The following is a 25,386-nucleotide window of genomic DNA, read 5'->3' on the forward strand; positions in this document are numbered from 1 at the left end:
AATTATATGTCAGTCTGCACAGTGGCTTAATCCTTGTCAAGCATGAACTTCATTGGTTTTTTACTCCGTTTCAGTTAGTGGGTTTAGGGTTAGTATTAGTGTGTTAGAATTCAGCCTCCATAGGGAGGACCCCCTTTTAACCATTCCATTCTAGTCTGGTAGAAGCTAGAATGTAGTGGGTAAAAAGTGTGACATCACAGGTCACGTGGTATGAGGTATAAATTACATCTTGTTCCTCACATATCAGTACACTGCTGTATATAGTACACTGCTGTATACAGGGGCATAGCTATAGGGGGTGCAGAGGTAGCAGTCGCTACCGGGCCCAGGAGCCTGAGGGGGCCCAAAGACCCTGGTTCCACATAAGAAGACACTGGTATTAAAGAAAGTGCATGCTGGTCAAGTTACACCTCTGGCTGGAGGGAAGGGGTTAGATCAAGAATTTGGCATGGGGGGGTCATAACAGCAATGGAGCGAGGCGCAGACATAGCGGAGTGCGCTTTGACTTTGGTGGAAGTCTTCAGGCTAGAAAGGGGTTAAGGTTTGAAAGTTGGTTGGGGGGAGGAGTGAGGTTTTGCGGGCAGTATATAGGGGCTGGGGGAGTGGTTTGGTACGCAGGCGTCAGTGCAAGGCAGAGTGTTTGAGTAGCAAGATGTCGTCGCTGGAGGACCTTTTGGCATCGGTCAGGGCTGAAGTTCAAGAGCATGGTGCGGAGCGTCTGCATGAGACCATTCAGGCGGCTCTCATCCCATCTCCCATGGCAGTGGCGGCGGAGCGTCCCTACAGGGCCAGGAGGTCGGTCTTCCCGGAGTGGCTGAGTCCGGAGTCTACCCCACGTGTGCGTCGGCGTCTCCGGAGTCCCCCTGTGAACCCTCCGCTGCGGCCTGTGGTGCCTGTGCCCAGTAGTGCACCCAGGCACAGCGGGAGGAATTCCTCTGTGCGTGGTGGAGCGGCGGGAGAGGGCCGGGCTAACCCCGGTCCCGTCTCCCAGGCGACGAGAGGCAGAGAGCGTGGGCAGGCGGGTGTCTCCCCTGGTGCGGTCCGGAGTGGTGAGCGAACCCTTGCGGCCTTATCTGAGGTTCGGAGGGGCAGTGCGGTTGGGCGGTCTGGCAGCCTGGGTCTTCCTGTGAGCAGGGCAGTGAGGTCTTCTGCGCCGCGGCCGGCGGCTTCCGGTCGGCGGCTGGAGCGCTTGAGGACGGACGAGCGTGGAGGAAGGGGGCGTAATGTGAATGCGTCGCGGCCCCTGGCGGTGGGCCGGCGACATGGCAGCGTGGAGGGGAACAGGGTGGTTGCCCTGTCCCCTGACATCTTACTACAGGACGTGGCTTCCAGCAATCCTGCTGGAGAGCAGGTGATGATGGGGTTGATGGAGGAAGAAAGTGTGCGGCCATGTGTTGAGGCCGATGCGGCGAGTGATTTCCGGGATGACGGTCACCTGCAGGAGCAGGGTGATGGGGAGCTGTCGCCATTGGAGGAAGGAGAGGTTTATCCGGGTGAAGATTCGGCGGCAGGCGCTATGGACGTCCCTCTGGGGGTATAAGCCGTGCCGTGCTGTTTGACTACGCCACTGAGGACGTCTGGGAGGAGTTCCGCGGCTGCCGGTGGTATTGTCCGGGGACGGCCAGGTGAGAGACCGGCGGGTCAATGTCATGTTGGGGGCGGTGGGGGCGCTGTTAGTAATAATGTGGGGGGTTCTGATGTTTTGGTGCGAGAGGTATTGTCAGGTATGTTGTCCTTATTGTCTCGATTAGGTTCCAGGCCTGCGGCGTCTCCAGTACCGGTCTGGGCTCCGATACAGGCTTTGGAACAGGAGCAGGGTACGGCGCGGGGGTTCTGTGGGGGCTGGTGAGGACGGCATTGGAGTGGGTACCCAGGCATCTGGGTCAGGTGTGGTAGCGAAGACTGTGGGCGAAGTGGGTGATGGTGTTCGGTTGGCGGATGCGGCAAAAGGGGAGATTTATGTGTGTTTTGAGGGGCCACTGGGGGCTCACTTGAAGCAGGAGATTAAGGATAAGCTATGGAGGGATGAGAATGTGGAAATTTTTTCGTTGCTTCTCTTGGAAAAATTAAATTTGGATAGGGGTAGGCCGGACGAGAGTAAGAAGGAGGAGGAAGAAAGGAGGCGGTACAGGCTGATTCCGCGTACCTTTCAGAATTGGCTTCAAGCATTTGCAATTTTGGCTAGTGTAGTCGGGGAGAAGGCGCCTGAGCACTGCTCTGCACTCTTCTGTTATATGGATGCTATCGGTGAGGCGCATCGGACTTATGGGGGTGTGGCATGGCTTAGGTATGACGAGCAGTTCCGGCAGCGGAAGGCGGTCAGGCCCAGCATTCGTTGGGACCACAAGGATATTGGTCTGTGGATGCGATTGATGGCGGCACCGAGGGGGGGTCCTCAACCCTTTCGTGGAGGGGCCGGGGGTGTCTCGGCCTCGGAGTCTTCTGGGGGTAGCAGGAGGGGTTGTTGTTGGCAGTACAAACATGAGTGCTCCGGTTGTGGCGGTTCCCATAGCTTGTCCCGGTGCTTCAAGCGGGGTAAGGGTAAGGGATCCGAGGTTGTGCAGAAGAGGGTTGACGCCGGTGAGGGTGGACGAGATCGAGCCGTATTTAAGGATGTATCCAAATAAGGAGGTTGCGCAGTTGTTGTTGGCAGGGTTTACCAAGGGTTTTGTTATTCCATGCGGTTTGGCTGGTGTAAGTCGTGCTCTGCGGAATTTGTCTTCGGCATTGCGCCATCCGGCTGTGGTGAGGGACAAGATTGCGGGGGAAATTGCTGCTGGCAGGGTTGTAGGCCCCTTTGCGGAGTGTCCTTTGCCGGATTTGTGGGTTTCTCCTTTGGGTTTAGTTCCTAAGAAGGAGCCTAATAAGTTTCGGCTTATTCATCATTTGTCCTATCCGCTTGGTGGGTCGGTGAATGATGGTATAGCGGATGAGTTGTGCTCAGTTTCGTACACGTCTTTTGATGAGGCGGTGCGGTGGGTGCGACGTTTTGGGCAGGGTGCTCTACTTGCGAAAACGGACATTGAGGCCGCCTTTCGGTTGTTGCCTATTCACCCTGATAGCTTGCATTTACTGGGTTTTCAGTGGGATGGCTGTTATTACGTTGATTGTTGTTTGCCGATGGGTTGTGCGATTTCGTGCTCATTGTTTGAGTCGTTTAGTTCTTTTTTGGAATGGGTGATAAAGAAGGAAGCGGGTTGGAGTTCGGTCTTGCACTACCTAGATGATTTTCTGTTTTTGGGTCCGGCTGGATCTAGGGTGTGTTCTGTTTTGTTGCATACCATGGAGAGGGTGGCTGCGCGTTTTGGTATTCCGTTGGCGGCTGATAAGACGGAGGGCCCTTCCACAGTTATAAAGTTTTTGGGGATCGAGATTGACAGTGTGGCCATGGAGTGTCGTCTGCCTGTTGATAAGGTGTCTGATCTGTTGGATGAGGTGTTGTTCTTGCGGAAGGCGAATAAGGTCCAGCTCAATCGGGTTCAATCGGTTTTAGGTAAATTGAATTTCGCTTGTCGTATCTTGCCAATGGGGCAGGTGTTTTGTCGTCGCTTGGCCCTTGCAACTGCGGGCGTTGCTGCACCTTTTCATTATTTGCGTTTGCCTGCTGCGGTGAAGGAGGATTTAGTGGTGTGGGAGGCCTTTTTATCGGAATATAATGGCCGGTCTGTGTGGGTGGAAGCGGTGGTTGGTAGTGTTGATTTGGAATTGTTCTCTGACGCGTCTGGTTCGTTTGGCTATGGGGTCTTTTGTAAGGGTCAGTGGAGTGCGGGTGCGTGGCCGTTTGAATGGAGGCAGGCCGGTTTCCTTACTAACTTGGTCTTGTTGGAGCTTTTTCCTATTGTTTTGGCTACTGAGTTGTGGGGGGACTGGCTTAGGAATCGGCAGGTTCATTTCTACTGTGATAATATGGGTGTTGTTCAGGCAATTAACAGCCAGACGGCGAACTCGCCTCCGGTTTTGAATTTGCTGCGTCATCTAGTATTGCGGGTTTTGCAGTTGAATGCATGTTTTGTTGCGGTGCATGTGCCTGGAGTGGATAACTCACTTGCTGATTCACTTTCTCGCTTTCAGTGGGATCGTTTTCGTGGCCTGGCGCCGGGTGCCGAGGTCAAGGGGTTGCCCTGCCCCCAGTGGCTCTGGAGCGTGGCCTTGGGGTGTCGGCGGGCCTGATTAGACAGTCTCTGAGTAGAGGTACGTGGTTGGCCTATTCTTCAGTGTGGGTGTTGTGGGAGGAATTGATTGAACGGATGGGTGGTTGCAGTTCTTTTGAGGAATTTAGGATGTTGTTGGTTTTTTGGGTGGGTCAGTTTTATGCGGATGGTTTGTCGTTTTCAGTTGCGTCAAAGAGGGTAGCGGCTGTTGCCTTCTGGTTGCGCTTGAGGGGCTTGGCGGACGTGTCTAGGTGTTTCATGGTGCGGCAGGACTTGAAGGGTTACCGTCGTAGTGTGGTACGGAAGGATACTAGGAGGCCGGTTTCTTTTGCAGTGTTGCAGTTGCTGTGGAAGGAAGCGGGGTTGGTTTGTAGGTCGGTGTACGAGGTGTTTCTGTTTAGGGCGGCGTTTGTATTGGCTTTTTTTGTGCCTTGTCGGATTTCTGAGTTGGTGGCAGCAAGTCGCACGAGTGGGGGTGGTTTGTTGTGGGAGGATGTTGTGCTGGTGGATGGTGCTTTGAGATGTCTGCTTCGCAAGTCTAAGACAGATCAGGAGGGTAAGGGCGTGGTTGTATGGCTTAGGCCGCTTGCGGAGTCGGTTGTTTGCCCAGTGCGTTGTGTCAGGGAATTTTTGGCATTGCGGCCGGGCGGCCCGGGTGCCTTGCTGGTTCATGTGGATGGTTTGTGTTTGTCTCGGTTTCAGTTTGTGGCTGTTTTTAGGAGATGTTTGTCGGCTGCGGGTTTTCCTGCGAAGGATTTTGCATCACACTCATTTAGGATTGGGGCCGCGACTGAGGCTTCCAGGTGGGGGCTTGGAGAGGAGGTTATAAAGCGTATAGGGCGGTGGGAGTCTGATTGTTTCCGGTCATATGTTAGGCCTCATCTCTTATAATGTGTGGGGGATGAATTATTTTCATAGGATTAATTTGTGCGGTCGGAATTGGCAGTGACGGTTGTTTTATTTTGACTTTGTTTGTTTTGTTGCAGGGGCGGCTCCTTGTCTTGCGTGGATTTTTGGGCATTCGTATGTCTACTGGGGGGCTTTGCGAGCTAATGTTCGGCGGAACGGCCGTCAATTGGGTTTTTCGATGGAGGAACTGCAAGTCCGGTGGATTGGTGTAAGGGGGCTTCTCTGGGGGCGGGTTTTGCCTGAAATCCATACGAACGTCCTGTTGGATCGCTCGCCTGATATTTTGGTTTTGCATGTGGGTGGCAATGATTTGGGGGTACATCGGTCGCGAGATGTGATTCGGGACATCAAGTTGGACGTGTTGCGTTTGGTGCCGGATTTTCCGGATTTGCTGTTGGTGTGGTTGGAGGTAGTTGCGAGGAGTAGTTGGCGTTTTGCAAGGTCGGTGGAACGAATCAACTAAGCTCGGGCGAAGTTAAACAAGGAGGTGGGGCGTTTTGTTCGCAGGCAAGGTGGTGTGGTGGTTCGTCATCGGGAATTGGAGGCGGCGTTGCCTCAATTCTTGAGATCTGATGGCATGCATCTTAATGATGTAGGGATCGACATGTGGGCACTAGGTATCCAGGAGGGGCTGGAGACGGCCCTTAGGGTGTGGCAGGACGCCCACAGGTGAGGTGTCACCGGTGGTCTTCTGGTGGCTGATTGATATGAGATCCTGGGGGAGCAATACAATGGTTTAAGAGATGCAGGACATGTTGGAGCCTGTATCTCATGTGGTTTGTGAATGCCAAGGATGGGGCTCCTGTTTGGGCTAAAAGGTCTACAGGAGCAGATACTTGGATACTTCAAGGATTTGGTGCCCTTGGGTCGGTGAGTGCGGCCAAGGGTAATTTTGAAGTATAAGGAGAGATAGTTACTGAAGATACCGCTTGTTTGGGTTGCCCTCCAGGATTACGGTACAGTGGTTCATAATGTTGAAGGATGTATTAAAGTGATTATTGTTATTATGTTATTTGTGTGTACAATAAAGTTGGCCGTAATGGTCATTTTACCAAGCAAGAAGATGTCAGAGTGGTTATTGGTAAGGAAAGGGGCTTAGTGAGTATAGCCTGAGGAGAAATCTTCCATCCTTGAAGTCATTTAAATTTTTGCCTCAGGCAGCACCAAGTATGTGCTCCCCTGCCCCTGGCCACAAAGCACTGAGAGAAGGGGGCCCAAGCTGAACTCTTGCACCAGGGCCCATGAGCCTTTAGCTACGCCCCTGGCAGCATATACTATGTATCTGTACCCACTGCATATATTATGCCATATAATACATGCAGTGTGTACTAATATGTGAGGTACAAGGTGTAATAGATCTGTTATACCTTGTACCTGATGTATCAGGACACTGCTATGTATGCTATATGTCAGCTAAAAGGTATAAAAGATGCAGTTGATACAGCTATATATGGACAGGTATAGATTATGGTCACTGTGTGAGGTACATGAGAGTTGCTATTAGGGTTAGGGTTTGTATTAGGGTTAGTACTAGGGTTAAGGTTTGTAACTGTGTCTCTGCTTCCTCAGGAGTACCGCCAGCTGATGTAACTGTGGAAAAATTTTCTAGAGTCTGGCAAAAAACCAACAGTGCATTTGAGAAAGTCTCTGTTCCAGTGAATAAAATGCAGACCGGAAGCGTAAAAGTACTCCTCAGTTTGCTCCAGGTAACAAGGTGTGGTTTTCGGCAAAATATATTATGCTTAAAGTGCCATCCTACAAACCGGCTCCTCATTTCCTTGAACAATTTGAAATTATCAAGAAAATTAAGCTTGTCTGTTAATTGTTAATTAGGAAACCTCCCTGCGTCTCTGTGACTACCAAATTCTTTTAATGTATCTCTGTTCAAGCCAGTGGTCTTTAATCAATTGTGTAAAAGTTCTGCTGAAGTCTCTTCTCACTTCTGAAAATGTTCATGAAGTCAAGAATATTCTTGGAATGAAAAAAGTCAGGGGCAAAACTTTTTTTCTGGTGGACTAGCAAGGCTATGATCCAGCGGAGAGACCTTGGAAGCCGTCTGTTAAAGAGGGAGCATAAGGGGTCAGTACTGTTAGATCTGCGGACCGTGCCTATCGCTCTCCTACTGTCCCCTGTGGGCTCAGACACAGCGCTTCTTAATCTGCCATCTGGCGTTCTGGTCACCAACGTTCTCTCCATGCTGCTGCATTCATGCTGTTGCCCGATTCTCCCGTAAAGGGTCAGTGTACTCACTTCCAAATGCTTTCCCAGCCAATGGCTGATGGACCCTTGGTATTTAAGGCACTATCACCAGCAGGAGGGTGCCTGAGCTTTAGGTTCCCTGATGACCAGCAAAGGTGTTTGATCTAGTTCTACTGCAATTTACCAGAGTCTCTGACCCCAGTAATTCAGCTGCCAACTGGAAGTATCACAGGAGGTAGTGGTCCGGCAGCAAACTCCAGATCCCTGTATAGAGTTTACAGTGTGAATACTGGAGGTGTGATAGAATAACACCCTCAGGGTTTTGCCCAAAGCCAAACCAGTTAGTTGGCATAGTGGGTTCACACTCACTGATCTCTAACAGCCCTATTAGGGTACATGAATGTTATAGACTCGAGAACCCAAACATGGACCCCTCTGTCTAAGCCAGAACGATTAGTAAGATTAGTAAGCTGTTTTTCCACTCTGGTAGACTGGTACACTTAGACCCTCCATGATTGGCCATTCATTTGAATGACTTAATGCTTCATGTGGCTAGGGATGAGTGAATTTCATATTTTGAAGTTCATGCCCGGGTTCGTGTTGTGGTATTTACTGAATTGCGTTATGGATTCCGTTACCACGGACCATAATGCAATTCCATAACGGAATGCATAACGGAATGCCTTTAGAAGCATTCCGTTATTCACCCCGTCATAATAGAAGTCTATGGCCTGCTTAACGTATCCGTCCGGTTTACGTTATGCTGCAGTCCTCTCCTGCATAATGTAAACCGGACGGATCCGTTATGCAGGCCATAGACTTCTATTATGACGGAATGAGTAACGGAATGCTTCTAAAGGCATTCCGTTATGCATTCCGTTATGGAATTGCATTATGGTCCGTGGTAACGGAATCCATAACCCAATTCAGTAAATACTACAACACAAACCCGAACACGAACTTCAAAATATGAAATTTGCTCATCCCTAGTTGTGGCTTCACAGGATTTAAAGAAGCTGGCCCTGCACTGATCGCTACTCCAGCTTCTATCTTAAAAGGGGCTGTCTTAGTGAGCCTTTAAATGTCATATTAGGTGTTATAGGTCATTTACATCTACTGCTCTATTGCCTTCTATTAGACTTTCCCCATTATCCTCCATCATTTTCTCTCTTGTAACATTGTCTATTTCTCAGTATCCCTCTCCTACACACTGGGGAAAAGTTGAACAGGAATGAGCAGTCTGCACTGAACACATGTCCTCCATTCAGAATTTAATTAAAGACCACACACACTAATACACTGATATTCTAAATGCCGCTGCGTAGCCTACTGATTAATCCACAGAGTTTCTCATGGCCCAGCAGGATTGTTCCCAAATTATATGATGCAAGATTACTTATTGCTCAAGTGATGTCGAGCATAAATCTGGTCTCCTCAGCTTGTGCCCAGGCTTATAAATGAAAGGAACCAGTGCAGCTTATAAAACATCATATATTATCAACTCTCTATAGCTGTCCTCTCTACTGTGGACAAATGCATTGATGGAAAAGGACTGAGATCCAGAACTTGTGTTATGTGATTATCTTCTTAACACTAGTTCCATAACGCTGTAATATGGCATCATTTTAGCATCTGTATAATGGCTGCAGCACTTCCTTATTCTACTGAACCAAACGTACATCACTATAGGGGTCCATGGAGATCAAAGTTTTGTTTAGTGCAAGTGGTCTGGGTGTGGTAGCCTTATATGGACCCTGAAATTTGACCCACCAGAGGAAATTATTCTTGGGGCCTGACCCATATATCATCTAGTGGCAATTTACTGTCTCCAAGTGTTTTTTTCTCCTGGACCTTTGAGGCCCATTATCATTTCAGAGCCTGGGCCCACCAGAGGATCCAAACCCCAAACAGTAGGGCGTGTGAAGAGAAACATACTTATCTGATCTCCACTACTTGGTTCAGGCTACCTGGCTGTCTGCCTAACACTTCCAGTCCCCACCTGTCAGACCCCCATACACATAGGATAGTCGACTGGGCACCTTCAGAGTAGATTTGTAAGCTTCAATTCTGCATGTGATGCGATTACTAATTATCATTGCATGTAAATACCCCAAAGCAATCATTAATTCCCACTCTGTTGTGTCAACAGACTTTTTAGGCATCAGTATAGTACAAACAAATATTGTTCAAAGCCAGCTCACCCATAGGAGGTGACCACACAGTCAGGCTTCTTGATGCAGTTTTGGAAGCCAAAATCAGGAGTTAATTAAAAAAAATTGTTGAAGTTGTATCAGTCCTTTATACTTTCCTTTTATGATCCACTTCATGTAGGAACCTGACCATGTGGTCGTACCCATATGCTAAAGATCCCTGGGTCTCGGACTCCGTTTGTGAACAAACCTCGGTATACTTAAAGGGGTATTCCTATCACATAAAATGGGGGCATATCGCTAGGATATGCCCCCATTGTCTGATAGGTGCAGGTCCCACCTCTAGGACCCGCACCTACAACGAGAACAGAGCGGGGAGAGCTATGGCTGGAGGACCCCGCCTTCCGTCCACCACCAAGCGCTGCTCCCCACTGCTCCCATAGAAGTGAATGGGAGCGCACCGCGCAAACGCGCGGCCCCTGCTCCCATTCATTTCTATGGGGCAGACGGAAATAGCTGAGCCTGAACTTGGCTATTTTCGGCGGCCCCATAGAAATGAATGGAGGGCGGCTGCGCATGCGCAGTGTGCCCTCCGTTCATTTTCTCGCTCTGTTCTCATTGTAGGTGCGGGTCTCAGAGGTGGGACCTGCACCTATCAGACAATAGGGGCATATCCTAGTGATATGCCCCCATTGTGTGTGATGGTAAAACCCCTTTAAAGAAGTGTTCAACGTCTCGAGGACCCTAAAATTGGGACTTTATTCAGACATAAACCCATAACCGTACAAGTAGCTAAAAGACAATCCAAACAATGTTTACACATTTCGGACACACCGTGTCCTTATTCATACTGCTTTGAATAAGGACACGGTGTGTGACCAAAATGCGTAAGCATTGTTTGGACTGTCTTTTGGCTACTTGTACGGTTATGCGTTTACGTCTGAATAAAGCCCCACTTTTAGGTCTCTCAAGACACTGGACACTTCTTTTTGTATCAGTAGGGTACTGATTGTCTTCTCAATACCAGGTGGCATGCAAAGCCAGCATAACATTTTGGCAAATTTAGAAAAAAGTACAATGAAGGCCTTTACCTGTGTCAGATGCCAAGTGAAGGTAGATATCTGTTCAAAACTTCATCTGACATATTGAATTCAGTCATTGTTGGGTGCGGTCGGTGGCAATATTTGGAAGAATGTTTATGCCAAATGATAGATATCCACCCTATCTACAGAAGCCACACCTCGGTCTACCAGGTGATGGATCAGGGCAGCAATTATTATTATATAAATTGTGACGTTATCACCAGAACATCAATCTTCACACGAACGACAAGTCAATCAGAAAATGGCCGTCTCAGATCACTAATGTATAGACTGCTATGTAGAATGAGTAAGTGTAAAGGAGCCAGTTGAGAAGGATTCACATAGCTACCTGATATATATGAAAGTACAAATATAGCAAAAACTATCCTGGCAGTTACCAGGTTAATAAATAATCTATGTGTATAGTGATGCCATTTAAAGCACCGTTCTGGGTACTCACCATCTCCACTGCTCTTGGATCAAGTTGACTGGGGGCAACAGCCACCGAAAACTGGATCTTCTTTCTCCCCTTAGACTCTGTCTGTGGGTTACTCTGTGAGAGGCTGGAGTGCATTCCTTGCGGAGCCCCAGAACTCATCCTGACGGCTTGTCACTTCTCAGAAGTCTTCTTGTGTTCTCTGTCCTTCTGTGTCTCACCCTGAGCTGTTTACCTCCTGTAGTTCTGCTCCTTACCTCTCCCTCCTCCTTGCTATTCCCCCCTCTCAGCCTCCACTCTGTAGTATTCTCTTGCACTCCTCTAACTCTTTTGACCCCCCTTTCCTCTTACTTGATGACCTTGGTACCTCCCTCTGCCCTATACCAGTTTGTCTCCTCTCACCCTCGCTTGTAACCAGTCTGTACAGAAAGTGTATCTCCTGATCTCAGCTCTGTTAACTCAGTGCTGGAGGATATCCTTGTACAGCTGCCAGGTTGGATTCTACCTCTCGCCTGGCATGTCTGCTCTGTACACTGCACCTTTTGTCTATACGTCTCCCAGTCTGTCCCATGCTATATACCTCTTCTCCCTCACCCTATCATAATTTACGTTATAAACCTTGCAAACATCAAGGCTCTGCAGGATACTTATATAAGGCTTGGACAGCCTGTGGATTTCCAGCTGTTGAGGAACTCCAAGGCCTATCACTTCTTAATCACAAATTTCTGGATATGGGTGGATGAAATAACACTTATCAAAAGAGAGTTGTAAAGTCGCAGACATTATGACATCTGGTTCTATGCTGTTTCATGTGAACACCTAGCCCTACAGCTGAAATTTACCAATGTATCCTGGAAACATCTCCTGGTTTCTCATGAATCTATGTATCTCTCGATCTTGATCCCTCCCAGAAATGACCAGAAGATAGGACTAGATGGGACTGAGATCCTTATATACAGATGCAGAAGAGCTGAATTTTTAAGGTATGTCCTAAAACTGGACAAACACCTCAAATAGCTGTTGGCCAAATGCTCCTTTAGCAGACAGAGATTCCTCCTGACCTTCCCATATGCATGCATTCTGATCCAAAGGCGTGCAAGTGTTTTCAACAGGCAGAGGGGAGTAAGCTGCTGCCGTAAACATCTGGCAGTGAGAGCCAAGGCTCAGGCTCGTTGAAACTCAACATACCCGATTCTTTCTTCTCCCAACATCATCTTTTGGGGAAGAGTTGCCCCCCCCCCCCCCCCAATACACATTTAAAATGAGCAGGTTTGGCCAATTTTGTTCTTATGTGCGGATGTCTCCTAGCGCCAGACAGAAAAATGTAGCGTCAGCATATTTCTGTATGGAGCTTTCAGGCTATGGAAGCTGGATGGGTGCACTAAATTGCACATAAAATAAACAGTTGTGTCCGGCTCCGGTATGAAACAACAAGCTGGACACCGCTAATATACATGCACCCAGCCTTACTTGGATTGCTTAGTTAGTTACGTAACACGCTGTTTCCCAATAACTCCCCCTAGATGAGTGCTACCGTGGATTCTGTATATTCTTTGGCTAGTATCTGTTTGCAAACCATAGGGCACTGGATAAGAGGTGCCTTTGATTCTATTTTAAGCCTGGCACCCATGTGATTTTTTTTTTCTGTTTTATGTGTAGCAAACTAAGTTTCTTTTTTTTTATATTTGCAGAATCCTATTTACAGTATGATCAGCATCTCTTATTGAGTAGAGACGCGGACAGGTCCGGCTGCCTCCAACACTGCATGTTTGTCCTGTGCAGAAGGAACAGCGAACACCCCCAACTTTGCTTGGGGTTTGGCTATACAGTGGGCTCTTAGGAACCACTGTGTCAAATACATATAGTCACCCTATAGTTCCACTGTCATGGTGCAAGTAACAGTGGTACTTTGGGTACTAGATATATCTTACATAATTTCTGCAAATGCAATGCCCTAATGCATAAGCCAAGGTTCATATTGGTATACCATTTTAAGGCAGCCACACATCAGTGAGTTTGGGCTTCAGATTGATGAACAACTTGTAAATTGTAGGTGGTCCGATTGGATTTTTTTTTGCACCATGCATTGATAGGGAGCAATAGTTCGACCATCTATGATGTTGGAGCAGATGTGGGATGATCCCGCATTTTTATGCTTTGCCTCAAGCACAACTGCTGCATGCCCCACGATCATTGAAGATTGTTATGGTCTCACCAACTATGTTAATGATTCACTCATTTATGAATGATCCAGATAATAGTTGGCCCGTGTGAATGCAGGAAAAGGTTAATGATAAAGCTATTGATCAAGTCACCATAACATTCATTGGTAATGGTGTCATCATCTGCAAATTCGGCATGTACAGTGGACACTGATGACTAGCGCATGGCTTTCAGAAGAGCATTCATACCACCTATTGGTTGGCTTACATTGCCATAAAAGTTTGTGCTGAAATTAGGTGCAATTTTTTTTTTTGGGGGGGGGGGGAATGGTGCATCCTTGGCCACTCTTTGGCAAGCTAGGTACGGTAGATTTTTCTAAAGCAAGATGCATCAAATTTCCCCACAGATACACCAAATTGTGACAAATAGCTGTCTAGCTCAGACTCATCACATCATTTTGTACCTGTTTAGATATAAATAAAATTGAATGGGTGAGGCTAATAGTTAAAATGTTATGGGTTGTTAATGGGACCAGGCCAGGTATGACTGAACCTCCAAGAGTTACACAATAGTTATGGTAGCTTCTAAATACAGTAAAAGAAAGATATTACAATGAGCAACTTATAGTAAAATACATTTTATCTAGGAAAAACGGTTTGATGACTGAAAGAGGGTAGCAATCAGTGAGAACAAGGGAAATCTGCTTATTATATGAATGGTGTCTGCTGTCTCTCTGGAAACTGACCATGCATTATTAAATATCTCTAGGCAGGGGGCCTGCAGTGTTAATGAGTTCAGGATGAAGAGAGGGGGAGTCCTGATAAAAAGAACAAAAATTCAATCTGTGCAACAAGTATGAGTTGTGCTGAATATGGGAGAAGCTATGCTTATCATGAAGTTTAGACACCTGTTTATTCGAGGTGGTCATTACTTGCTTCTAATTATTAAAATCCGCACTAGATCTAATGTCTGCAGCTTAGAAAAAGCTCTGCATGTGGAAATATGTCTGAAGGGTCTCAGAACCATGACAAAGCTATGAATGGTGAAGAGATAGCAATCACACCAATACCCAGGTGCCTGAAGGGTCTTCTACCACATAAGATCAGCATTATAGATAGTACACAGTAGGTTGAGGCCTCGGATTTTGCACAGGGTCCCAGGGGTTGAAGGTTTTGCCTCTGCACTGAACTAGAGACATATGATTTCATGGACCAGTGATACCATAGATAACCATGGTTCTCCAACCAAAATTAGCTCTCTGTATTCATTTTAGTCAGTCATTGTGAGGAATATGGATTAATATTTACTGTCAGCCATGTCCTCACACCCCCATTTGCTGACAGATAGCGGAGGTAGTGAACTCCACAGGAGGGCCCTGCTTCAAAGCCCCAGGCCTGATTGTCATCTGATGCACCTCTTGGCATGTTCAGTGTACATGCAAAATTAGTTTCCACCCCTCCCCAGCCATTTGAGTGTCAGATGGCAAGGAAGAAAGCCCCCCCCCCCCCCAGGGGGTCCAGGCTTCAAGGAGAAGGTCACACCTCACCTCCACCAGTTTGGAGCCAACTGAATCCTGCAGGAAAACCCCCAGCAGGAGGTATCCGCCCTTGCCCCGGATCAATGAGACCTCCCAGACATGTTGGCACCTACCTTTCATAAGGAATTATGAACCGCCTGGCCATCGCAGGCGCAAACCGGATACATATTTGTGTCCCTATGGCCACGAGGTACGTTCCCATGGTCTTTGGTTAATGGGACGAGGTCAGGGTAGGGAGATATCCATATCTCCCCATAAAAAACCACATAACGGTACCAGGTTTGGGCTCTACTTGTAGCCGGAACCCAGGCAGGTCCATTGGTCCCAGAACCATCTCCCTATGACCCTCTGGTCTGGAGCTATGAACCCTAAAGGGTTTTGTGGGTCATTTGCTGCCAGCCCAGAAGAGGGGGAGTGGACCCCTCCCTGAGGCCGGGAGGGGAGGGGCTGGCTACAGGTTAAAAGTCTGGTGCCAGCAAGTAGGCGCGTCTTTCTCTGAAGAGGGGTCACATCCTACAAATGTGTTTAGAGGGACGCAGGAAATAGCTGAGATCACAGCCCTTCATGTGGACTCCAGCAAAGAACATTTCACAACTATGTTTCTATAATTAGAGGGGCAAAGGTTTAAAAGTAATATAAGGAAGTATTACTTTACTGAGAGAGTAGTGGATGCATGGAATAGCCTTCCTGCAGAAGTGGTAGCTGCAAATACAGTGAAGGGGTTTAAGCATGCATGGGATAGGTATAAGGCCATCCTTCATATAAGATAGGGCCGGGGGCTATCCATAGTATTCAGTATATTGGGCAGACTAGATGGGCCAAATGGTTCTTATCTGCCGACACATTCTATGTTTCTATGTTTCTATGTTTCTAAAAGGAACTTTCATCTTATCCAGTAACTGACTTTTACACTGCTTAACCCTGTTATAACCATATAACCCTTAATCTGTAACCTCAGACCACTATATATACAGTTGCAAGAAAAAGTATGTGAACCCTTTGGAATGATATGGATTTCTGCACAAATTGGTCATAAAATGTGATCTGATCTTCATCTAAGTCACAACAATAGACAATAACAGTCTGCTTAAACTAATAACACATTAAGAATTAAATGTTACCGTGTTTTTATTGAACACACCATGTAAACATTCACAGTGCAGGTGGAAAAAGTATGTGAACCCCTAGTCTAATGACATCTCCAAGAGCGAAATGGAGTGAGGTGTCAGCCAACTGGAGTCCAATCAATGAGATGAGATTGGAGGTGTTGGTTACAGCTGCCCTGCCCTATAAAAAACACACACCAGTTCTGGGTTTTCTTTTCACAAGAAGCATTGCCTGATGTGAATGATGCCTCCCACAAAAGAGCTCTCAGAAGACCTACGATTAAGAATTGTTGACTTGCATAAAGCTGGAAAGGGTTATAAAAGTATCTCCAAAAGTCTCTAAATGGAGAAAGAGTCTCTAAATGGAGAAAGAGAAAGTTCAGCACTGCTGCTACTCTCCCTAGGAGTGGCCATCCTGTAAAGATGACTGCAAGAGCACAGCTCAGACTGCTCAGTAAGGTGATGAAGAATTCTAGAGTGTCAGCTAAAGACTTACAAAAGTCTCTGGCATATGCTAGCATCCCTGTTAGCGAATCTACGATACGTAAAACACTAAACAAGAATGGATTTCATGGGAGGATACCACAGAGGAAGCCACTGCTGTCCAAAAAAAACATTGCTGCACGTTTACAGTTTGCGCAAGAGCACCTGAATGTTCCACAGCAGTACTGGCAAAATATTCTGTGGACAGATGAAACCAAAGTTGAGTTGTTTGGAAGAAACACACAGCACTATGTGTGGAGAAAAAGAGGCACAGCACACCAACATCAAAACCCCATCCCAACTGTGAAGTATGGTGGTGGGGGCATCATGGTTTGGGGCTGCTTTGCTGTGTCAGGGCCTGGACGGATTGCTATCATCGAAGGAAAAATGAATTCCCAAGTTTATCATGACATTTTGCAGGAGAACTTAAGGCCATCTGTCCACCAGCTGAAGCTCAACAGAAGATGGGAGTTGCAACAAGACAACGACCCAAAGCATAGAAGTAAATCAGCAACAGAATGGCTTAAACAGAAGAAAATACGCCTTCTGGAGGGGCCCAGTCAGAGTCCTGACCTCAACCCGATTGAGATACTGTGGCATGACCTCAAGAAAGCGATTCACATCAGACATCCCAAGAATATTGTTGAACTGAAACAGTTCTGTAAAGAGGAATGGTCAAGAATTACTCCTGACCGTTGTGCACGTTTGACTGCAACTACAGGAAACGTTTGGTTGAAGTTATTGCTGCCAAAGGAGGTTCAACCAGTTATTAAATCCAAGGGTTCACATACTTTTTCCACCTGCACTGTGAATGTTTACATGGTGTGTTCAATAAAAACATGGTAACATTTAATTCTTTGTGTGTTATTAGTTTACGCAGACTGTGATTGTCTATTGTTGTGACTTAGATGAAGATCAGATCACATTTTATGACCAATTTGTGCGGAAATCCATATCATTCCAAAGGGTTCACATACTTTTTCTTGCAACTGTATTGTCTGTGTATATTGTGTTATATCTAGTGTGCCCATACGGCGATTAAATCTATAATTTAATCTTGTGCTATCTTGTATCTCGATCACGAATCCCCACGTCCGTGTTTTGGCCTAGTTATAAGCTACCGCGGGTTGGTTTCTGACCCTATATAATCCCGTTAGCGGACCGGGCTTATATCAAACTAGAACTGGTGGCAGATACCCAGGCTGAGGAGTCGCTGTTTCACTGCAGCAGTGAAAAGGCTGTCTCAGCTTGTTGCCTCTCTGTGCCCGCATGGACAGGAGGTGTGTGTAAGCTATACCAACCTGACCTTACGTGCTCCACTGGAGGGCGTAACTTCATGTTTTTGGTAGACCCGTGACCATACCACGTCTCGTGAGCTCGACGTAGTTGACGTCAAGTGGGCACGAGGTGTGGTATTCATCACATATTGGTGGCAGCAAAGTGGGATCAAGATACTAGTGTGTGTGAGTGTGAGACCCATACTCCCAGACACTAAAGACGACCAGCAGTAGCTCTTGCCGCTGGAGTCTTAAGATCAGCTCAACACTAGACCGTCTGAGTGCAGATACAATAAGGTGTGTGGGCATCAGGTTGCAGTCTGTGTCAGTGATCATCCGTTGCAATGACGGCCAGTATCACAAGGAGCAAAGCTAGGGAGATGGCCGATGCTTTGAATGGTGGCGGAGAGGAGGTGGAAGGCAAGGGGGAGCACAGCCAAAGCTCCCCAAGAAGCCAGTCGCCAGAGGTGAGGTCCGCGGTGGGCCTCACTCCACCTGCCCATCCCCCCAGCCAAGCTGGCTCAGCTGCTCTCCTACAAGCTGCCATGGACCATCTCCAGGCTGGAGACCAGGCAGCAACTGAGCTCCTCCTGGCGGCTGCAAAGCGTCGCGAGCAAGCACAGGCCGAGCGTGAGCACCAGCTACAAATGCTCAAGCTGAAGCTTCAATTCCAGCAGCCCTCCCCATGTGAGTCTCCAGAGGTCCGGATTCCCAAACTACGGGCGGAGGATTTTCTCCTACTGGACAAAGATGGGGACCTGGACACTTTTTTGTTGGCATTTGGGACAGCCTGCCATCAATACCAGCTGCCATAGGACCAGTGGGTCAGATTCCTCACGCCACGGCTCAGGGGAAAAGCCCTTGAAATCTTCGGGTACCTGCCCAGCGAGACCATCCTGAGCTATGAGGACATCAAACAGGCTCTGGTCAGGCAGTATAACTTAACCCCTGAGTCGTACCGGAAAAGGCTCAGGAATTTGCACCGGGGTTCTACTCAGAGCTGGGCCGATCACATGCGGGCCTTGCTGAGAGCGGTCGACCAATGGACCACCGGGTTGGAGCTCTCCACCGTCCAGCAGCTGAAGGAGCTCATCGCCACAGAACAGTTCTTGTGGAACTGCCCAGAGGATCTCCAGCAGTACCTCCGTGACCGGAAGCCAAAGGGGGCCTCCGCAACAGCAGCCCTGGCCGATAAATACACCAACAACAGGACTTCAGAGGCCCGGAAACCTGTCGGCTGGAGAGGGGGTAAGACGCACCTGCTACCCCTGCCCCTAGGCCCAAGTGGGCACCGGCCCCTGCTGCACTTTCCACGTCGGTGGGGGAACCCCACCTGTGTCACCTGTGTAAGCAGCCAGGACACTTCAAAGCCATGTGTCCCCAGCGCCCGAGGGATCCGTCCCAGTCATCAACCCGGAAACCGTCCACTGTGTTGTGGGTGGGTGGGGGTGGTGAGAGGTCCCTTGAAATGTTCAACCGGTCACCGTGGGCCAGGCCGTGGCCATGGGACTTAGAGACACCGGCGCTGAAATGACACTGGTACGGCCTGAACTGGTGGCATCCCATGATTTACTGCCTGGGAGATTCCTCATTGTCTCCGGGATTGGAGGAGTAGAACCGGCGCTGCCCGTCGCCAAGGTCTATTTGGACTGGGGCGTCGGTCGAGGAGTAAGGGAGGTGGGGGTATCCGCAAATATTCCCGCCAGTGTTTTGCTGGGGATAGACCTGGGGCGGCTTGTGTCTAAGTATGTGGCTGCTGACCCCCCGATGTCCGATTCCCCAGAATGTGATGTACCTGTAATGCCCCCCCTGATGATACTGTGAATGTACCTACCATGCCTGTTTTTGGGGATGTGGGGGTGGGGGATGTAATGAGTGCCTCTCCCCTTAGTGGGGAAGGGGTCATTCCTGCCAGCTGGGCTGAAACCCCAGGCTGTGGCCAGCAAGCCTGCTGGACCCTGTTGTCCTCCAGTGTGGTGACTGAGGGGACAAGCAGGGGGCAGACAGCTGCGGGGAAGGGAGGATGCAAAGGAGGTCAGGGCTGTCTCAGGAGAAGTAGGGCTGCCAGGTGAAGCCTCAGTGCAGGGTTCCTCCCCCACTGGGATGTCAGAGGGCCAGGTTAGTCCGTCTGGACTGGCGACTTGGTCGGGAGCCGAGGGAAAGCAGGCACTACCAGCAGTGGCAGCGGCCATAGCTGCTGTCACGCGCAGTGGGAGTGCTGGGGCCCTAGGGCCCCTCAGGGGTCTGATGGCTTTCCCCTTTCCGACCAAGTAGCTGCCGAGTCAGAGGGAGGCCAGGAGACAGGTCCCGGGGACCTGACAGGGGACGTGGCAGTCTCGTCTATTCTGGCCACGTCCAGTCAGGAGTTTCAGGCAGCGTTAGCGACTGACGCCAGCCTGAACGCTCTTAAGGAGCAAGCGGAACAGCCCCCTTCGGACTCAGACCTCAAGCGGATGGTCTGGGACCAAGGACGGCTGTACCGGGTCACGGTCCAGCCGGGCTCACGGGAGGCGTGGCCTAGGGACCGACAGCTAGTGGTACCCTATCAGTTCAGGACGGAGTTGTTGCAGGTTGCGCATGAGATTCCGATGGCTGGACACCTAGGGATCGCTAAGACAAGGGCCAGATTAGCCCAGCATTTCTACTGGCCAAAGATGGGGGCTGATGTGGTTGCCTACTGCCGTTCATGTGACACCTGCCAGCGGGTGAAGAAGGCGGGGCGGCGCCCCAAAGCCCCACTGGTAACGCTGCCCATAATTAAAGAGCCTTTCAGGAGGGTGGCTGTGGATCTCATTGGACCGCTGTCCATTCCCAGCAGCTCCGGGAAACGCTTCATATTGACAGTAGTAGACTATGCCACCAGGTACCCGGAGGCGGTAGCCTTGTCATCCATTCGGGCCGACAAGGTGGCTACTGCCTTGCTGGAGATTTTCTCCAGAGTGGGCTTTCCCCAGGAAATGCTCATCTACCGGGGGACGCAGTTCATGTCGCAATTGATGGAGTCCCTCTGTAGGCAAACACAGGTGCAACATCTGGTGACCAGCCCCTACCACCCACAGACAAACGGCCTGTGTGAACGATTTAATGGCACCTTAAAGCAGATGCTTAAGATGTTGGTCGACTCCCCCGGGGGCGTGACTGGGAGCGGTACCTCCCACATCTACTGTTTGCCTACCGAGAGGTCCCACAGGCCTCCACGGGGTTCTCCCCATTCGAGCTCCTGTACGGGCTATGTGTGCGGGGGCCCCTGGCTCTGGTGAAAGAGGCCTGGGAGGGAGAGGTAGCCACCCCTGGAGTGTCGGTCGTCGAGTATGTCATGCGCTTCCGGAACAAGATGCAGGCCTTGTCGCAGCTGGTGCACGATAATATGGAGCGGGCCCAGGCCGATCAGAAGCGATGGTATGACCAGAATGCTTGTGAGAGGACCTACCAGGTGGGTCAGAAGGTATGGGTACTGGTCCACGTACCTCAGGACAAGCTTCAGGCGGCCTGGGAAGGCCCGTACCTCGTGCATCAGCGCCTTAATGCCGTGACGTACCTGGTCACCCTGGACCACGCCCGAGGAAGGCAGAAGGCCTTCCACGTGAACATGATGAAGGCTCATCATGAGAAGGAGGCATGTGCCCTCCCTGTCTGCAACCTCCCCGAAGAGGGGGAGGAGGAAACCCTCCTGGACATGCTCACCCAGGTGAAGGCGGGTGGGTCCATCGAGGATGTGGAGGTGGGCCAACAGCTCTTGAAGGACCAACGGTCCCAGCTATGGGCCACCCTTCACCCCTTCCGGGAGTTGTTTAGCAACAAGCCCGGAAGGACGGAGTTGGCCATCCATCACGTGGACACTAGGGATCACCCCCCAATCCGGCGTTCAGCATATCGGGTTTCCTTGGAGGTGCAGCAACACATGTGCCAGGAGATTGATGAGATGCTGAAGCTGGGGGTCATCCAGGCATCCAACAGCGCTTGGGCCTCGCCTGTGGTCCTCGTCCCAAAGAAGGACCGGAACACCTGGTTCTGCATGGACTACAGGGGACTCAACGCTGTCTCGGTCACCGATGCGTAACCTATGCCACGCATCGATGACCTGCTCGATCAGTTGGCGGGGGCCCGGTACCTGACCATCATGGATATGAGCGGGGGGTACTGGCAGATTACCCTGATCCAGGAGGCGCGGGAACGCTCTGCCTTTATCACTCCCTTTGGATTGTACGAATCCACGGTGATGCCGTTCGGCATGAAGAATGCCCCTGCCACTTTCAGCGGATGGTCAACACGCTGCTTAAGGGACTTGAAGAGTACGCGGCCGCGTACCTGGATGACATTGCCATCTTCAGTCCCACCTGGGAGGATCACCTACAGCACCTGACACAGGTGCTGCGGCGGATCCACCAGGCAGGCTTGACCATCAAGCCGGAAAAGTGCCAGCTGGGCATGAGCGAGGTCCACTACCTGGGGCACCGGGTAGGCGGGGGGACCCTTAAGCCAGAGCCTGGGAAAGTGGATGCTATCGCATCCTGGCCCACCCCCAGGACCAAGAAACAGGTGATGTCCTTCCTGGGCACCGCCGGGTACTATAGGAGGTTCGTCCCCCACTATAGTAGCCTGGCAAAGCCCTTGACGGACCTCACCAAGAAGAAGCTGCCCTCCGCAGTCGATTGGACGAATGACTGCGAGACGGCCTTCCAAGCGCTGAAGGCCGCCCTCTCGAGCTTCCCTGTACTACAGGCGGCCGACTTCACGCTGCCGTTTATAGTGCAGACTAACGCCAGTGATTTTGGCCTCAGTGCCGTACTCAGCCAGGTTGACACTATGGGCCAGGAACACCCTGTTCTGTACCTGAGTCGGAAGCTCCTGCCGAGGGAGGTGGCATACTCCACAATGGAGAAGGAGTGCCTGGCAATTGTCTGGGCCCTGCAACGGTTGCAGCCGTATTTATACGGGCGCCACTTCACGGTGGAGACCGACCACAACCCCCTCAGCTGGTTAAACACCGTATCCGGGATGAATGGGAGGCTGCTACGCTGGAGCCTAGCTCTCCAGCAGTTTCACTTGACCATTCGCCACAAAAGGGGTCGTGACCACGGGAACGCCGATGGGCTATCCCGACAAGGAGAGGGTGCGGATGGGCGCACGGGGGTACACAGGAATGTGCTGCCCCCTGGCGCCCTCTAAAAGGGGGAGGTGTGAGGAATATGGATTAATATTTACTGTCAGCCATGTCCTCACACCCCCATTTGCTGACAGATAGCGGAGGTAGTGAACTCCATAGGAGGGCCCTGCTTCAAAGCCCCAGGCCTGATTGTCATCTGATGCACCTCTTGGCATGTTCAGTGTACATGCAAAATTAGTTTCCACCCCCCCCCCAGCCATCTGAGTGTCAGATGGCAAGGAAGAAAGCCCCCCCCCATGGGGGTCCAGGCTTCAAGGAGAAGGTCACACCTCACCTCCACCAGTTTGGAGCCAACTGAATCCTGCAGGAAAACCCCCAGCAGGAGGTATCCGCCCTTGCCCCGGATCAATGAGACCTCCCAGACATGTTGGCACCTACCTTTCATAAGGAATTATGAACCGCCTGGCCATCGCAGGCGCAAACCAGATACATATTTGTGTCCCGGTGGCCACGAGGTACGTTCCCATGGTCTTTGGTTAATGGGACGAGGTCAGGGTAGGGAGATATCCATATCTCCCCATAGAAACCACATAACGGTACCAGGTTTGGGCTCTACTTGTAGCCGGAACCCAGGCAGGTCCATTGGTCCCAGAACCATCTCCCTATGACCCACTGGTCTGGAGCTATGAACCCTAAAGGGTTTTGTGGGTCATTTGCTGCCAGCCCAGAAGAGGGGGAGTGGACCCCTCCCTGAGGCCGGGAGGGGAGGGGCTGGCTACAGGTTAAAAGTCTGGTGCCAGCAAGTAGGCGCGTCTTTCTCTGAAGAGGGGTCACATCCTACAAATGTGTTTAGAGGGACCCAGGAAATAGCTGAGATCAAGGCCCTTCATGTGGACTCCAGCAAAGAACATCTCACAACTAAAAGGAACTTTCATCTTATCCGGTAACTGACTTTTACACTGCTTAACTCTGTTGTAACCATATAACCTGTAATCTGTAACCTCAGACCACTGTATATATTGTCTGTGTATATTGTGCTATATCTATAATTTAATCTTGTGCTACCTTGTATCTCGATCACGAATCCCCACGTCCGTGTTTTGGCCTAGTTATAAGCTACCGCGGGTTGGTTTCTGACCCTATATAATCCCGTTAGCGGACCGGGCTTATATCAAACTAGAACTGGTGGCAGATACCCAGGCTGAGGAGTCGCTGTTTCACTGCGGCAGTGAAAAGGCTCTCTCAGCTTGTTGCCTCTCTGTGCCCACGTGGACAGGAGGTGTGTGTAAGCTATACCAACCTGACCTTACGTGCTCCACTGGAGGGCGTAACTTCACGTTTTTGGTAGACCCGTGACCATACCACGTCTCGTGAGCTTGACGTAGTTGACGTCAAGTGGGCACGAGGTGTGGTATTCATCACAGTCATCATTCCAGAAGACCTACAGTACACTAACCTAAAGAATTATTAAGAACACCTTATCTATTTCTCATTAATGCAATTATCTAGTCAACCAATCACATGGCAGTTGCTTCAATGTATTTAGGGGGGTGCTCCTGGTCAAGACAATCTCCTGAACTCCAAACTGAATGTCAGAATGGGAAAGAAAGGTGATTTAAGCAATTTTGAGCGTGGCATGGTTGTTGGTGCCAGACGGGCCGGTCTGAGTATTTCACAATCTGCTCAGTTACTGGGATTTTCACGCACAACCATTTCTAGGGTTTACAAAGAATGGTGTGAAAAGGGAAAAACATCCAGTATGCGGCAGTCCTGTGGGCAAAAATGCCTTGTGGATGCTAGAGGTCAGAGGAGAATGGGCCGACTGATTCAAGCTGATAGAAGAGCAACGTTGGCTGAAATAACCACTCGTTACAACCGAGGTATGCAGCAAAGCATTTGTGAAGCCACAACACGCACAACCTTGAGGCGGATGGGCTACAACAGCAGAAGACCCCACCGGGTACCACTCATCTCCACTACAAATAGGAAAAAAAGGCTACAGTTTGCACGAGCTCACCAAAATTGGACTGTTGAAGACTGGAAAAATGTTGCCTTGTCTCGATTTCTGTTGAGACATTCAAATGGTAGAGTCCGAATTTGGCGTAAACAGAATGAGAACATGTATCCATCCTCTGATGGCTACTTCCAGCAGGATAATGCACCATGTCACAAAGCTCGAATCATTTCAAATTGGTTTCTTGAACATGACAATGAGTTCACTCTACTAAAATGGCCCCACAGTCACCAGATCTCAACCCAATAGAGCATCTTTGGGATGTGGTGGAATGGGAGCTTCGTGCCCTGGATGTGCATCCCTCAAATCTCCATCAACTGCAAGATGCTATCCTATCAATATGGGCACCTTGTTGAATCAATGCCACATAGAATTAAGGCAGTTCTGAAGGCAAAAGGTGGTCCAACACCGTATTAGTATGGTGTTCCTAATAATTCTTTAGGTGAGTGTATATATAGGTAATGGATAGTAGATTCGTAGATAAAGGAGTTCCCTGCCTGTCTATACAGAAGATTCATACTTACCTTACCTGCCGCCCACCGCTCCGGTCCACCAGTGCCTCTGTTGTGTCCATGTGATGAATTTTCTTTTTTTTATAATCTCTATTTTATGATTGTAGATTTTTGTATTTTATTTTTTTGTACATGATTATGCGGGCAGACATTGTGCCTGAGCTGCTGCTAACAGCATTTAGACATATGTTTTACAGCAGCCACATGGACCATAGTCACAGTAGACAAGAGATGCCTATTCACTTCTCATGTAAAAAAAT

The 25,386-nt window shown here is 49.5% G+C and overlaps 1 protein-coding gene across 1 annotated transcript in view; it reads right to left on the minus strand.

Annotated features, from left to right (window-relative positions):
* PPP1R1B (protein phosphatase 1 regulatory inhibitor subunit 1B) overlaps window positions 1-11,646 on the minus strand; it is a 108,550-nt gene extending 96,904 nt beyond the window's left edge. The window contains exon 1 of the mRNA XM_040438195.1: window positions 10,952-11,646. Within this exon, the coding sequence (XP_040294129.1) occupies window positions 10,952-11,089 (138 nt within the window). The 5' untranslated portion in view covers window positions 11,090-11,646. The remainder of the gene's footprint in view (window positions 1-10,951) is intronic.
* Window positions 11,647-25,386: the final 13,740 nt, after the last annotated feature.

Source organism: Bufo bufo, chromosome 6, assembly GCF_905171765.1.
Source record: "Bufo bufo chromosome 6, aBufBuf1.1, whole genome shotgun sequence".
In the NCBI taxonomy this organism is placed as follows: Eukaryota; Metazoa; Chordata; class Amphibia; order Anura; family Bufonidae; genus Bufo; species Bufo bufo.